Here is a 14,630-nt window from a genome sequence, read left to right on the forward strand (position 1 = left end):
TCCAGGGGGATAGTGTTGGGGGAGGAGGAGGTCTGGATCAGCTTCAGGAAAATTGGGGTGAATGGGTGGTCTCTAGGGTGGGGTGGGGGTTGGCTGGCCCCTGAAAAACCCAGGCAAGACCTTATCCACCCTGCCTCCTCCCCCTGCCCTGAACTCTCTTTGCTAGCCGTGCTGAAATTGAGCCTTAGTGGACTTGAGAGAGGAAATAATTGCTTCGTTGAGCCATATCAAAAAAGAGTTTGGGGAATTTGCCCCATCACAAGGATTCTGTCCATAAAGTTCAGATTGGCTTTGCGGTACCACTCGGTAGCCACCTCCTTTCCCCTCCTAAAGCCCGCTCATTTTTCCCTATTTTTCCTCAAGGCTATTCCTTCTCCTACCCCTACAATCCCACTTTCCCCCGGGATGCCTGGCCACCAATATTTCCGAGTAGAAAATTTTTTTGGCTTTCTGCCCTATAGCCATAGAGTACAGCCGTAGCCATGGAGAAGCAGCGTGGCTCAGTGGAAAGAGCCCAGGCTTGGGAGTCAGCGGTCATGGGTTCGAATTCTGGCTCTGCCACTTGTCAACTGTGTGACTGTGGGCAAGTCACTTAACTTCTCTGTGCCTCAGTTACCTCATCTGTAAAATGGGGATTAAGACTGTGAGCCTCACATGGGACAACCTGATTACCCTGTATCTACCCTAGCGCTTAGAACAGTGGTCTGTACATAGTAAGCGCTTAACAAATACCAACATTATAATCATTATTACAGCCAATGATTTGTTCATGTGCAACAGAGCTCATGTGGGAGGTCTCTAACCAGAATGGGGGATAGAGATTATCCTCCTTCAACCGACTCACCAAAATCCTCAGGGAGAGAGGGAGAGGAAATGCGCGTGCCGGGCTTTTAGGAAGTCTGATTTCTCTTTTTCCCCTTTTCATTAGGTACTATCTTGTTCATGGGAAGAGTCATGCATCCAGAAGCACTGAATGCAAGTGGCCATGACTTTGAGGAACTTTAAATCAGTATGCATAAAATGCAAAAGGAAAACATTAAATAAGCACACCATGTTTGCCAATGGTATATTTAAGGTTTGATGTGTTTTACAGTGTATTTCCAAGGCACTGTTTAATTAATTCCCGATATGACAGTGTAATGACTCCAAGCCTGCCTTGTGTGGAGTGGAAAAATGCTTTAAGTATTACTAAAATGATGGTTCTGTTGATGTTGTTGTTGTTGTGTTGGTATTTAAAATAAAACCATATATTCTATGTCACAGATGTTTTGTTTCTTTTTTTAGGCACCATATTTAAGGTATGTGTCAAGAGCTGTTCCGAGTTCTGGGGTAGATACGAGACAATCAGGTCGACATACTCCCTGAACCACATAGGGCTTATAGTCCAATCAGAGGGTGGAGAGTTAATTCCCATTTTACAGGTGAGATACCTGAAGCCCAGAGAAGTGAAGTGATTTGCCCAAGGTCACACAGCAGACTAGTGGTGGAACTGGGATTAGGACCCATGTCCTCTGATTCCCAGGCCCATTCTCTTTCTACTAGGCCAAACTGCTTCTAAGTGTTTCTAATGAAAAGCCATGGTACAAGCAAAGTATTTCATAAGTCAGGGAAAATGAAAACAGCAAAAGTGATTAAAAATTGAACTCATTTTGGCAAGAAGAAGAACTAGGTTGTGTTACACATCACCCTCAGCTGTACGAAGTAATTAATATATGCAATAATTTCACAGGGTAGATATAGTTTCCCTTCAAAGTATGTATATTTTATGATTTTGTCATTCCATTTAAATAGTTCAGTTTTATCCTTGGAAAAGGTAAAAACTTCACTTGCTTCACTGTATATATGTGGGTGTTTGGTATTATTAACTAGTGTGATGTTTTAATTCCTCTTTTCACTGCTCATAAACTAAAATCAGAATATTTGCTATTTACACAAAGGAGCTGTGTGTTGGAAACTAAAAGCTAATCCATTAAATATACTTGCGCTACAAGTTGTTAAAGTTATAAATTGGAATAGATACATTTGGGTAAATAATCAGCCAATCAAGGGTATTTGAGTGCATACTCGTGGACAGGAAACGAGTCTACCAACCCTGTTGTACCGTATTTTCCTAAGCATTTAGTACAGGGCTCTCCACACAGTAAGCACTCAAATATGATTGATTCAGAGCACTGTACTAAGAGTTTGGGAGAGTAAAACCGAGTTGGTAGACATGTTCCCCGCTCACATCAAGGTTGCAATCTAGAGAGGGAGAAAGACATTAATACAAATAAATTATAGCTATGTACATAAGTGATGTGGGGGCTGAAAGTGGGGTGAATATCAAGAGAAACAGTATGGTCTAGTGAATAGATCATGGGACTGGGAGTCGGAAAGACCTGAGTTTTAGTCCTGTCTTCACCACCTGTCTGTTGTGTGACCTTAGCCAACTCACTTAGCTTCTCTGTGCCTCAGCTACCTCATCTGTAAAATAGGGATTAAGAATGGGAACTCCATGTAGGACATGGATTGTGTCTAAGTTGACCAGGCTTGTACCTATCATGCCTGGCACATAGTAAGTGCTTAACAAATACTATAAATACAAAAATTGCCTAAGGGGCACAGATCCGGTGCATAAGTATCACAGAAGGGCGAGGGAGTGGGGAAAAAGAAGACTTAGTTGGGGAAGGCCTCTTGGAGGAAATAGGACCTTTATTAAGACTTTGAAGATTTCAGGGCTACTATGTTTCTCTGATACTTGTTGGGTTACACCAGTTGGTGAAATAAGAATAAATTACTTTGGGAAAGTGTATAAACTATTTAAGGTAACTCAATGATAACCTAGTGGCCAAAATTAGTTGACGTTCCTTATAAAGTGTTAGTAGTTTAATCTTTTGTTCCTAATTGGTATGTTAAGTTTGAGTCAATATATTCTAGGAACTGCCAAGCAGCAATTGCTGAAATTATTTATTGAAACTGAATAGCAGTCCAATCTGAGGTTTTTGGTTTATTAATCATTAAGTACTTTCCATAGTACAGGTGTGTGTATGAAACTCTAACTGAATTGTTTACAAGGTATTTGTCCAGCTCATAACTGTGTAGAAAAGGTTCATTCTTGATGAGCAATCTTTCCCCATCCGTTTTCCAAGACATAGCCATGAAACTAAAATGTTTTCTCGTTTGAGTTTTTAGTTTCTATGTAAAGTATAAAAGATATAACAATGTTGGAAGACATTTTTTATTTATAATTTTTAAAAGATTTTTTATATTCATTCATTCAATAGTATTTATTGAGCGCTTACTATGTGCAGAGCACTGTACTAAGCGCTTGGAATGTACAAATCGGTAACAGATTCATTCATTCAATAGTATTTATCGAGCACTTACTATGTGCAGAGCACTGTACTAAGCGCTTGGAGTGCACAAATCGGTAACAGAGACAGTCCCTGCCCTTTTACGGGCTTACAGTCTAATCGGGGGAGACAGACAAGAATAATGGCAAATAGAATCAATAGAATCCAAAATCAATAATTTTATATTAACCTTCTCCCCAAAATTTAATAAAACCTAAGAACAAGGGTCCAAAATATTGAAGTATCCATAGTCTGTAATATTTCATTTAATGATTCCAGTTGGTTGCTACCGTGATTAAGAATTCATGATTGGGCTAAGCGAATTTGAGTCACATTACATTCTCTAGTTCTGATAGTCTTAAAGAGTTTGAATTATTGAAATGCTGTTTATCTCATTGTTACTTTACATTCTTATTAAATAAGTAGTTTTGCAAAACTAAGAACAAATATGTCATTAGGCAATCGAGTACAAGTTTGCAAGCAACAAAATGCTCATTTGCTTAAATGATCTATTTTGTATTCTGTCCTTCAGAAAATCTTCATCTTAAATTATTTAAATATAATGTAGCTTTCACCTTCTAAAATAGCTTCTGCCTAGTTTGCAGTTATTATACAAGTTTAAGCAAGTACATGGGAACTCAAAGTTCAGTCTTCTTTCTCTTTTAGCCATTTACTTTTTCATGTTTTCCATATTGTCCATTCTTCTCATACCCCTTGTAATAAGTATCATTGCATTCTTCAACCCTATAAAAGACCCGTACGTTGAGTGTGTGGTCGCCTTGGCATAGGCTTAAAGTATTTCCCCCTATTGGATGAATAACCGAAGCTGTCTGCTTCAGTAAACTACACATTTCGGTTTTGCAAAATCAATCCAATTTTATTTATTTAGCAGTTATTGTTTGCAGAACACTGTACTAAGCGCTTGGGAGAGTACAGCACAACGGTGTTGGTAAACAAAGAGCTTACAGTCTATAGGAACAGGAATCTATATAACTGTCATTTACTAAAATGTCCTTTTCCTTTCTGAGTACCTTTTTTGTTAACTCTCTCACCTCCTGTATACAGTAGCTTCTGAAGCTGCTATCGTGTGTGAAAACATCATCCCAAAGACATTGCCTTGGATTTTCTATAAGAATTAGCTACTGGGAATTTGGAATGCTTTTTCAAATTAGAAAAAAAAAATAAAGGGAAGGCTCACTTCCAGTTGGACAAAGCCATGACTTTAAAAATGAAAATGTTTTTTGAACTTAGCATGATAGCCAAAGATCTTACCTGAAAAACCACTTTCCTTTATCAAGCCCCAGGATTTCCCCAGGTATTCCAGTTCGTGGCCAAAGAAAACTTGGGATTCTTCTCTCCAGCAGTAAGGTAGTTGTAGCAATCTTAAGAGTGAATGGATACAACAAGAACTGCCTCAGAATTTAGAACCAATGCCTGATGCATGTCATTTCCATCCTGTTATGTTTTAAATACAGCTGAGAGATTGTTTCAGTAAAGATGATGTGCTACTTAAAGGTAGTAGCGATTGAAGTCATGCAGAATTGGTTTTAATCTGCCCATAAAACTTGCTTGTATTCTGGCCAGGACATACGGCTAATTTCCCCTGTCCTATACTCTCCCAGCCTGGATACATACATATCAGTAATCTCCTGCCTCGGGTTGCATTGATGCCTTTTTCAAACCACTATTCCGATTGTAGTGACTGACAACATTTCAGCTCTCTGAAAAATTCACTTTTGGATCTAAATTAATCCTAACGACTGAAAAGCAGCACGCCCTAGTGGAAAGAGCACGGGCCTGGGAGTCAGAGGACCTGGCTTCTATTCCCAACGGCACCACATGTCTGCTGTGTGAGCTTGGGCAAATCATTTCACTTCTCTGTGCCTCAGCTACCTCATCTGTAAAACGGGGATTAAGACTTTAAGTTCTATGTGGGACATGGACTGTGTCCAATCTGATTAGCTTGTATCTACTCCAGTACTTATTACAGTGACCAGCACATAGTAAGTCCTTGACAAACACCATAAAGAAAAATGGGGATCAAATGAAGTGTTTGTTATAGAAGCAACCAGATCCCCATCCCCCAGACCGAGTACAGTGCTCTGCACAAAATAAGCGCTCAATAAAATACAATTGAATGAATGAATGAATTGACGGAGACAGCACTGCAGACCTTTAGTAATCTCATTCCATTTCCATCCTTAATCTGCTTCCAACCTGTTGGGCTCCAGGTCCAGACATCTGGTTGAGTAGGAAGAAGGTAGAGCTAGTAATAGTAATAATGTTGGTATTTAAGCGCTTACTATGTGCCAAGCACTGTTCTAAGCACTGGGGTAGATACAGGGTAATCAGGTTGTCCCATGTGAGGCTCACAGTTAATCCCCATTTTACAGATGAGGTAACTGAGGCACCGAGAAGTTAGTGACTTGCCCACAGCTGACAAGTGGCAGAGCCGAGATTTGAACCCATGACCTCTGACTCCCACGCCCGGGATCTTTCCACTGATCCACACTGCTTCTTGTACCCAGGATAGTACCTAGGATACTAGTAGGGGCCACAGGGCCAATCAACGAGCAGTCAATAAATCCAATAAACCTGTTTCTTTGTTACCAACCACCATCTCAGAGAGAAATTCCTAAATCAAGACACAAAGTATTGGAATCAATCCACACCTGCAAGATTGAGAATGAGGCTGGGATTGGAATGGCCTTTAAATATCAGCCAGTATGCCTTATATTATTTTCATTTTCTCTACAAACTACAGGGCAGATTGTCTGAAGTGGACATGATGTGACATCTTTGGTCTCCTATTCCTGGCTAAGTAGTATAGATAAGGTGAATTTGCTTCCTCCTGATGACCCAAGCATGCTTTAAAAGTTGAGTGACATAATTGGGTATGTATGCTGATTTTAGTTTTGAGTTGCAATGGGCCATCAATGGTATTAACTGAGCTCTTTCTATGTGTAGAGCACTGTACTAAGTGATTGGGAGAGTAAAATGCAACAGAGTTGGCAGACACGTTTCCTAACCACGATGAGCTAAAAGTTACAGTTAGATACTAAAAGTTGCCTATACACTGACTTATTTTTTGAGTCTTGAAATGATATTTTAAAGGACAGTGAGCTGTCTGGGTGTGCATGGAGCTCTTATTTAATGCAATATTCATAGACACTAAACTGTACTTTTGTCTTTCACATGTCTGCTCTAAGACACTGTAGTAGGAAAGAGCAAATATGGGAATTTGATTTATTTAAGGAAGTGAAAAGCACCTAGGGATTTTTTGTCCTCTAATCCATTCATTAAATGTTGAATGAAATATTAAAAAGGAAAGTCTAAAACTAAGACTTATAATCTAGAAATGGTGAGTAAATATATATCAGCATGTTTTCTATAATCTACAAGTATCAGACAGGAGTTACAACTCCTTTGCATTTATGTATCTTTTGAACATACATTATCCTAAAATAAGGGAAAGATTTCCTTTTAGGAAGGTCAAAGAAAAATAGAGAACAAGCTTTATGTTGAAAGGGAGAAAGTCTTTGATTGCGTGCTCCTTGAAGCAGGGTCATGTCTATCAACTCATTTATTCATTCATTCAGTCATACTTATTCAGCGCTTACTATGTGCAGAGCACTGTGCTAAGCTCTTATTAGCTTGTACTCTCCCAAGTGTGTGTTCTGCACACAGAAAGTGCTCAATAAATACTATTGATTGATTTTTGATAATGTTTTTTCTTGGATTTTTGCTGACCCACGGGATACAACTTTTAGACCAGGCTTAGGCTTAATAAATGTCCACAATGTACATGAAAATGAAAAATGAAGTTGACTGTAATATGAAGGAAATTTGCCTCAGAAGATAGTTAACTGATTCTCTTTCCCTCTTCAAAACCTTACTTAAAAATCACCTCCTCCAAGAGGCCTTCCCAGACTGAGCTCCTCTTCCCCCTCTACTCCCTCTGCCATCCCCCCTTTACCTCTCCGCAGCTAAAGCCTCATTTTCCCCTTTTCCCTCTGCTCCTCCACCTCTCCCTTCCCATCCCCACAGCACTGTACCCGTCCGCTCAACTGTATATATTTTCGTTACCCTATTTATTTTGTTAATGAATTGTACATCGCCTTGATTCTATTTAGTTGCCATTGTTTTTACGAGATGTTCTTCCCCTTGACGCTGTTTAGTGCCATTGTTCTTGTCTGTCCGTCTCCCCCGATTAGACTGTAAGCCCGTCAAACGGCAGGGACTGTCTCTATCTGTTGCCGACTTGTTCATCCCAAGCGCTTAGTACAGTGCTCTGCACATAGTAAGCGCTCAATAAATACTATTGAAGAAGAAGAATAGTTAATTACAAACTCGTGGCTTAGTGGATAGAGCACAGGCCTGGGAGTCAGAAGGACCTAGGTTCTAATCTTGGCTCTGCCACATGTCTATTGCATGACGTTGGGCGAGTCACTTCACTTTTCTGGGCCTCAGTTACCTCATTTGTAAAATGGGGGTTAAGACTGTGAGCCCTGTGTGAAACAGAGACTGTCCAACCTGATATTAATTTCTATCTCCCCCTGTACTTAGAGTAATGTTTGGCACATAATAAGTGCCTAATAAGTACCACAATTATTGCAAACTGAATATTTTATTAATAATAATTGTGGTATTGGAGAAAAACTGTGGCTCAGTAGAAAGAGCACGGGCTTGGGCTCTGCCGCCTGTCAACTGTGAGACTTTGGGCAAGTAGTACAAGCAGCATGGCGTAGTGGATAGAGCATGGACCTGGGAGTCAGGCGGTCATGAGTTCTAATCTGGACTCTGCCACTTGTCTACTGTGTGACCTTGGGCAAGTCATTGAGAAGCAGTGTGGCTCAGTTGAAGGAGCACGGGCTTTGGAGTCAGAGGTCATGAGTTTGAATCCTGACTCTGCCACTTGTCAGCTGTGTGACTGTGGGCAAGTCACCTCACTTCTCTGTGCCTCAGTTCCCTCATCTGTAAAATGGGGATTCAGACTGTGAACCCCACGTGGGACAACCTGATTCCCCTGTGTCTACCCCAGCGCTTAGAACAGTGCTTTGCACATAGTAAGCGCTTAACAAATACCAACATTATTATTAGAGACATATAGTAAAACAAACACAAACAAAACATCTGTTGGGGGTCTGCTGATAGCGATTGAAGATAGTGAACGATTCAGTGAAAAGAAAATTTTAAATCTGAAAAATCTGGAACGTATGAACTTTCCAGTGAAAACTTGGATTCCAAACGCATTTAGTAAAATTCTACCATTACAGTGTGAACAATTTCTGCTACTGCAGTACCTTTAAATCAGTCGCAGCCCTAAAATCAAATAGCTAGGAAAAACCGAGCCCATTTGCTAATCTGACCTGAAGAAGGAGAAGAATATAGAGAACTTCAAGGCGAAGGTGGTGGGAAATATAGCCCATCTCTTTTGATGCCAACCTTCTTTGGGAATTGAATTTAACATCTGATGGCATCATCTCATCTCTCAGAAATAATGATGTTGACTGAATTGTCACCCATTTCCATTCAGAAGAGTACATCAGTCCTTAAAACTAGATAGAGCTCTGCTATGTTTTTTTAAAAAAGTTCTTTAAGGATTCAGCAGTTCTTCAACTTCTCACTTAATAGAATACTCAAACAATGACCCAGATAAAACACTTGAGATCAGCTGGGGTTACTAGCCTATGAAAAATTACAAATTGTTACATGCCCTTGAGACAATATTTTTGTCAGCTTTTCTTGTACATTGGATGTACAAGCTGGAAAAGGTCGAAAGAGGGCCAACAATTTTTAAATCTAAATTGCCAGTTGGGTAATGAAAACATAAAAATAAATAACTGTTGTATTTGTTAACTGCTTACTATGTACCAGCCACTATACTAAGCGCTGGTGTGCACACAAGCAAATCAGGTTGGACACAGTCCCTGTCCCACAAGGGGCTTATGGTCTCAATCCCCATTTTACAGATGAGGGAACTGAGGCCCAGAGAAGTGAAGTGACTTGCCTAAGGTCACATGGCGGACAAGTGACAGAGCCTGGTTCAGAACCCATGACCCTCTGATTCATAAGCCCGTGCTCTATCCACTAGACCGTGTTTTGTTTCACACCCTGACATTCAAATAACAAGATTTTAAAATAATCCAGATTGTTCATGATGTCCACTAGTTTAACTCATATTCACAGTTCTGTCATAGAATAATGATTCTGGTATTTGTTAAGCACTTACTATGTGCTTAGCACTGTTCTAAGAGCTGACCGATCACAAATTTGAATTGGATGTATTTATTTTGACTAATCCTGTGTTAATGATGCATGGAAATGAAAAAGGCTGAGAGAATTAGTAAAGAGCAATTATAAAAAATAGCTATCCTCACCTGAGCCTTCCAGAGGGTGTTTCGCTCATTTGCTACTCGGTAATGTGTGTCTGCCATTAGAGCAATTAAAAGATTCAAAAGCAAAATGAAAGCAAACAGCATGTAAACTGTATAAAGGATAATGATGATGTTGGGCAAGATGATATCATCAGTTCCAGGGAATTCAGTTAATCCCATCATTAGCTGGAATAGTGTAAACGTGGTCATTGGAAAGTCCCTGAAATAAGGAAACTTCTTTACATCCATAGTTTGGAAGTGCACACTGAAAGCTGCAATACGGAAAAGAGAACGTGTTACTAAAATTCAGGACTTCTTTTTCCAAAAGCATCTATTAAAGGGACTTAATAATGTACTCATTTTATGGAATCATATGCTGATTGAGAATAGGTCAAGAAGAGGCCAGCAATTTACTAGGCAGAAAGAGCAGCTAAAATCTTAGTACAACCCTCATAAAACAGATTTTCCCCAATAAAATCATATCTCCAGCAAGACTTTTTTAATCAATGAGATGTAGTGATCCATAAAAAATCTAATACAGCAAATCATTTCTTAAAAGGACTTGGATCTTACAGTTTTCGCTTGGCTCGCATTTCTAGAGAGAACGATCCTAAGGAGCAATGGGGTCAGTTTGTTAAAACACTGAAATGGATCCACTGAGGTTCAAAGATTTCTTTTTGGAAAAAACTAAGGATTTTTTTTTCCAAATGTGTGAGAAAGGAAGGAAGGCAAAGATTCTGCATGAATATGATGCTCTTTGTAGGAATCTTTGAGTTCCCTTGGAGTGTACCCACCCAGTTACTACAAATGCAGAGAAAGCTTAAACACTAAAGTTTTTAAATGGGCTGCAGCCTTAAAGGGGAAGATGATATACCACAAGATGTCAGTGTAGCCTAATGAACTGAGAAAACGCCTGTTAATATCCATTACTCATTTCTGAAAACCAGTGAGAGTCTCCCTAACAGTGTAGGAAGAGAGGCTGCCAATTACAGGCATGAAAGCAGGTAATGTAAGCATGAAAGCCTCCTAATACTTATCAGCTTAATCTTTTCATTCTTTTAGCCTTAGCATCTGATTCAAGCGCACCCTGAGATAGAATTCGATTAAGTACAGTGGTAGCTTTGGTAAGGTGGAATTGGAACATACTGGTGTATTAATGGGAAGCAAGGTGATCTCCAGTTCGTAGAACAGTTCTTTCTAGTCTGCTTAGCTTTGGGCATCCATCAAATTTGAAAGGAGATGATAGTTTTAGCCACAGTTGAGGGAAGATGTCAAGAACAAAATGTACAGATAAAGGTAAAGGACAAAAAAATGGCTGTGACTTGTTATGAATGCTACTAAATATGTAGTATTTACGTATTTCATACGTAAATTCATTGTACGTCTTTCATAGCTCTCTTGCTTTCGACTTCTTGTTCATGCTCCCCTCCTGGCTGGAATCTTCACATCCACACATCAAGTCCTGCTCTCCCCATTTTCCAACTAAAACCACATCTCCATTAATCCCTCAACTGCCAACATTGTTTCTCCCGCACTACCACTCCAGCACTTCCACATCACCTAAACTCATCCTCATACGCCCAAAAAGGTAGCACTTTTTTAAACAGTATTTGCTAACCACATATTTTACGTCAAGTACTGTTTAAAGGGCTTGGGTTGGGTTGTGGAAGCAGCATGGCGTAGTGGATAGAGCACGGACCTAGGATTCAAAAGGTCATGGGTTTTAATCCCAACGCCATCTCTTGTCTGCTGTTGACCTTGGACAATTCACTTCACTTCTCTGGACCTCAGTTACCTCATATGGAAAATGGGGATTGAGACTGAGAGCCCCACCAGCGTCAGGGACTGAGTCCAACCCAATTGGCTTATATCTACCCCAGTGCTCAGTACAGTGCCTGGCACATAGTAAGTACTTACCAATCAATTGATGGTATTCATTGAGCACTTAATAATAATAGGAATAATAATAGTGTTTATTAAGTGCTTACTACATGCCAAGCACTGTTCTAAGCACTAGGGTAGATACAAGGTCATCAGGTTGTACCATGTGGGGTTCACAGTCTTAATCCCCTTTTTATACTTGCTCTGTGCCAAGTAAATCTTCCAAAATCAGTTAATCTGTAAATCAGTCAATTGCATTTATCGAGCACTTACTGTGTGCAGAGCTCTGTACTAAGCACTTGGGAAAGTACAATATAACAGAGCTGATAGACACGTTCCCTGCCCACTACAAGCTTATAGTCTAGAAGCAGAGACAGACTTGAATATAAATAAATAAATTACAGATAAATTCAAGTGCTGTGGGGTGAGGGAGGAGTGAATAAAGGGAGCAAAAGCAAGTGCCAGGGTGACACAAGGGAGTGAGAGAAGAGGGAAGGAGGGCTTAGTCAGGGTAGGCCTTTTGGAGGAGATTTGTCTTTCAGTTATGAAAAGGCAGGGTGTTCCAGGCCAGAGGCAGGATGTGGGCGAGAGGTCGGCAGTGAGGTAGATGAGATTAAGGAAGAGTGAATAGACTGGCATTAGAGGAGTTACGTGTGTGGGCTGTGTCGTAGTAGGAAAGCAGTAAGGTAAGGTAGGAGGAGGCAAGTTGATTGAGTGCTTTAAAGATGATGAGAAGGTGTTTCTGTTTGATGCAGAGGTGGATGGGCAACCACTGGAGGGTCTTTAGGAGTGGGGAAACACGGACCTATATGCAGGAGACCCAAATATCTGCTGTATAATAAACTGAAACTGGGAAACCAAAAGCAAGGAGGGCAGAGGAAACATTTTAATCAATCAGTCAATCAATCAATGTTATTTATGGAGCACTACTTCCATGAAGAGCACTGTCCTAAGCTCATGAAGTACAATACAACAGATTCCATAGGTGTGGTCCCCACCCACAAGGCACTTAGAGTCTACTTGGGGGATAGACACTAAAATTAAAATTGAAGAAAGGGAAAATAGTAGAATATATCTGAGGTATCAAAGTATTTAGGGGTACACAGCCATGTCCATAGTCAACCCAGAGAAGAAATAGGGAAATAAGGTCTTAGGGAAAGCTTCTTTGAGGAGATAGTAACTGTGGTGTTTGTTAAGCATTTACTGCGTACCATTAAGCATGGGGTATACACAAGATAATCAGATCCCATTTGAGGCTCGCAGTCTAAGTAGAAGGGAGAACATATACTAAATTCCCATTTCGCAGATGACAGAACTGAGCCCAAGGGATGTTAAGTGATTTGCCCAAGGTCACATAACAAGAATGTGGTACAGCCAGGATTAATCAATCAGTGGAATTTGTTGAGTGCTTTCTATGTGCAGAGCACTGTCCTAAGCACTTGGGAGAGAACAACAGAATTAGCAGACAGATTACATTAGAAGTCAGTCATCTGTCTCTCCAGTCCATGCTCTTTCCACTAGGTCACACTGCTTCTCTGCTTCTTAGACCAAGCTGGGGTTATATTTTTTTTAAGACTAACGTCTGGATTTAAAGAGCTCTGATTTAAGTAGGGTTTTGAATGTGGGGAGAGTGGTGAAATGTCAGGGAGGAAGTTCCAGGCTTAAAGGAAGATGTGGGCAAGGGGTCAGAGGCAGGTTAAAGGAGATTAAGGTTCAGAGAGTAGGTTAGTTTCACAGAAATGGAGGTAAAAAGAGATAATACACTCTTAACAACAATACTAAAAAGCAAGCCTAGCTGCAGTGCTCTATTTTTTACAGAAAGAAAAAAAACTAATCACCAGCAGGCAGATTTCTTTCAATATTTTCAGCATGGAACTGTAACTTTACCGTCTGCATCTCAAAGAGTTTGAGGCCAGGAAAATCTGAGTGCATAATACTGTATAAATCTGAACATGTCTAAAAATAAATGGCCCCATCTTGGGCTAAGAAGCTCAAACCACAATGATGAAATTAATGCTTAATGGAATATTTGGTTCCTTTCCTCCAGTAAGGCTTAATCTTTTCTACTTCTCTGATCCTATATAAAAGCAAGTTCAAATAAAAACTGAAAAAACAATAAATCAAAGTATGATCCATTCTACCTGATATGTTGGCCTACCACTACATCAGTATTATGTTAATCCCATTTGTCTGCCTTTTAGAATTATTTTTGCTTTACTGAGTAGTTTAGTAAGAATTAACACCAAGATTTTATAATTCACACAACACAATTAATACCTGAAAAAGACACAGGCTACAGAAGAAAGGAAAATCTTCCTCAAGAAATGCTCCATGAAATATTCTTCAAGATAGTTGCAAATTCATTCTGCAGCATATATTAATCTCATTCCACCCCATTTGAAGGAAAGAAGTGATTTTCTATTGACTAAGTTTGGAAGGAAGGCAAAAGATGCTGCCTCAGGAGAAGATGAAAGTGGGCAAATCTCATTAGTATTTTTTTAATCAAAAGACCTAACTTCATTGATTAAACATAGTTAAAGCCCTAAAATTGGAGGGGGAAAGCTTCTTCAAGGGACATTGCAGTTGGCTTAATTTCTTTTCATCTCCCAGATTCTATACATTTTTTTACAATTCCACTATTTAATTAGTTCTAGAGAATACTGAACAAGGGAACAAGAGAGTCCTGACCTAGAAACAAAACCAAATCATTCCAAATTCATGCTGGCCTTAAAGGGTGTATCAATTTAGGTAGATTCTTGAAGTTCATGTTAAAAAGCTTCAGATGGCTGCCGTACTCTGGTAAGCACTTTCTGTCCTATTAGAATATAGAAACGCTACTTTTAGCAGTGACCTCTGGAAATACATTTCAAATGTTCTCAGTGCTTTTCCAAGTATGAACTAAGCCAACCATGCAATTCAAAAAATAAAAATGAAATAGGTAGAATGAACTCCAAATGAACAGCAAATATAGGCTTTTGTTTCTAAGTCATCCTTGATCATATGTAAATTATTATTATTCAGAACATGTTGTTTTGGGAGA

The 14,630-nt window shown here is 39.6% G+C and overlaps 2 protein-coding genes across 3 annotated transcripts in view; one reads left to right on the forward strand and one right to left on the reverse strand.

The window, feature by feature from the left end:
- The window catches only part of SERPINI1 (serpin family I member 1), a 94,238-nt gene extending 92,976 nt beyond the window's left edge, over positions 1-1,262 (forward strand). For both annotated transcript variants that reach the window (XM_029073812.2, XM_001505517.5), the window contains exon 9: positions 929-1,262. In XM_029073812.2, coding sequence (XP_028929645.1) covers positions 929-1,005 — 77 coding nt within the window. In that variant the 3' untranslated portion in view covers positions 1,006-1,262. The remainder of the gene's footprint in view (positions 1-928) is intronic.
- A 2,732-nt stretch (positions 1,263-3,994) lies between these two features.
- Positions 3,995-11,086, reverse strand: LOC114811183 (transient receptor potential cation channel subfamily V member 6-like). Its single transcript, XM_039914554.1, has 4 exons — positions 11,077-11,086; positions 9,713-9,981; positions 4,605-4,714; positions 3,995-4,076 (listed from the first exon to the last, which is right to left on the reverse strand). The coding sequence occupies exons 1-4, from the start codon at positions 11,084-11,086 to the stop codon at positions 3,995-3,997; spliced, it is 471 nt and encodes a 156-aa protein (XP_039770488.1).
- Positions 11,087-14,630: the final 3,544 nt, after the last annotated feature.

The sequence above is a fragment of the Ornithorhynchus anatinus genome, chromosome 1 (assembly GCF_004115215.2).
Source record: "Ornithorhynchus anatinus isolate Pmale09 chromosome 1, mOrnAna1.pri.v4, whole genome shotgun sequence".
NCBI lineage: Eukaryota > Metazoa > Chordata > Mammalia > Monotremata > Ornithorhynchidae > Ornithorhynchus > Ornithorhynchus anatinus.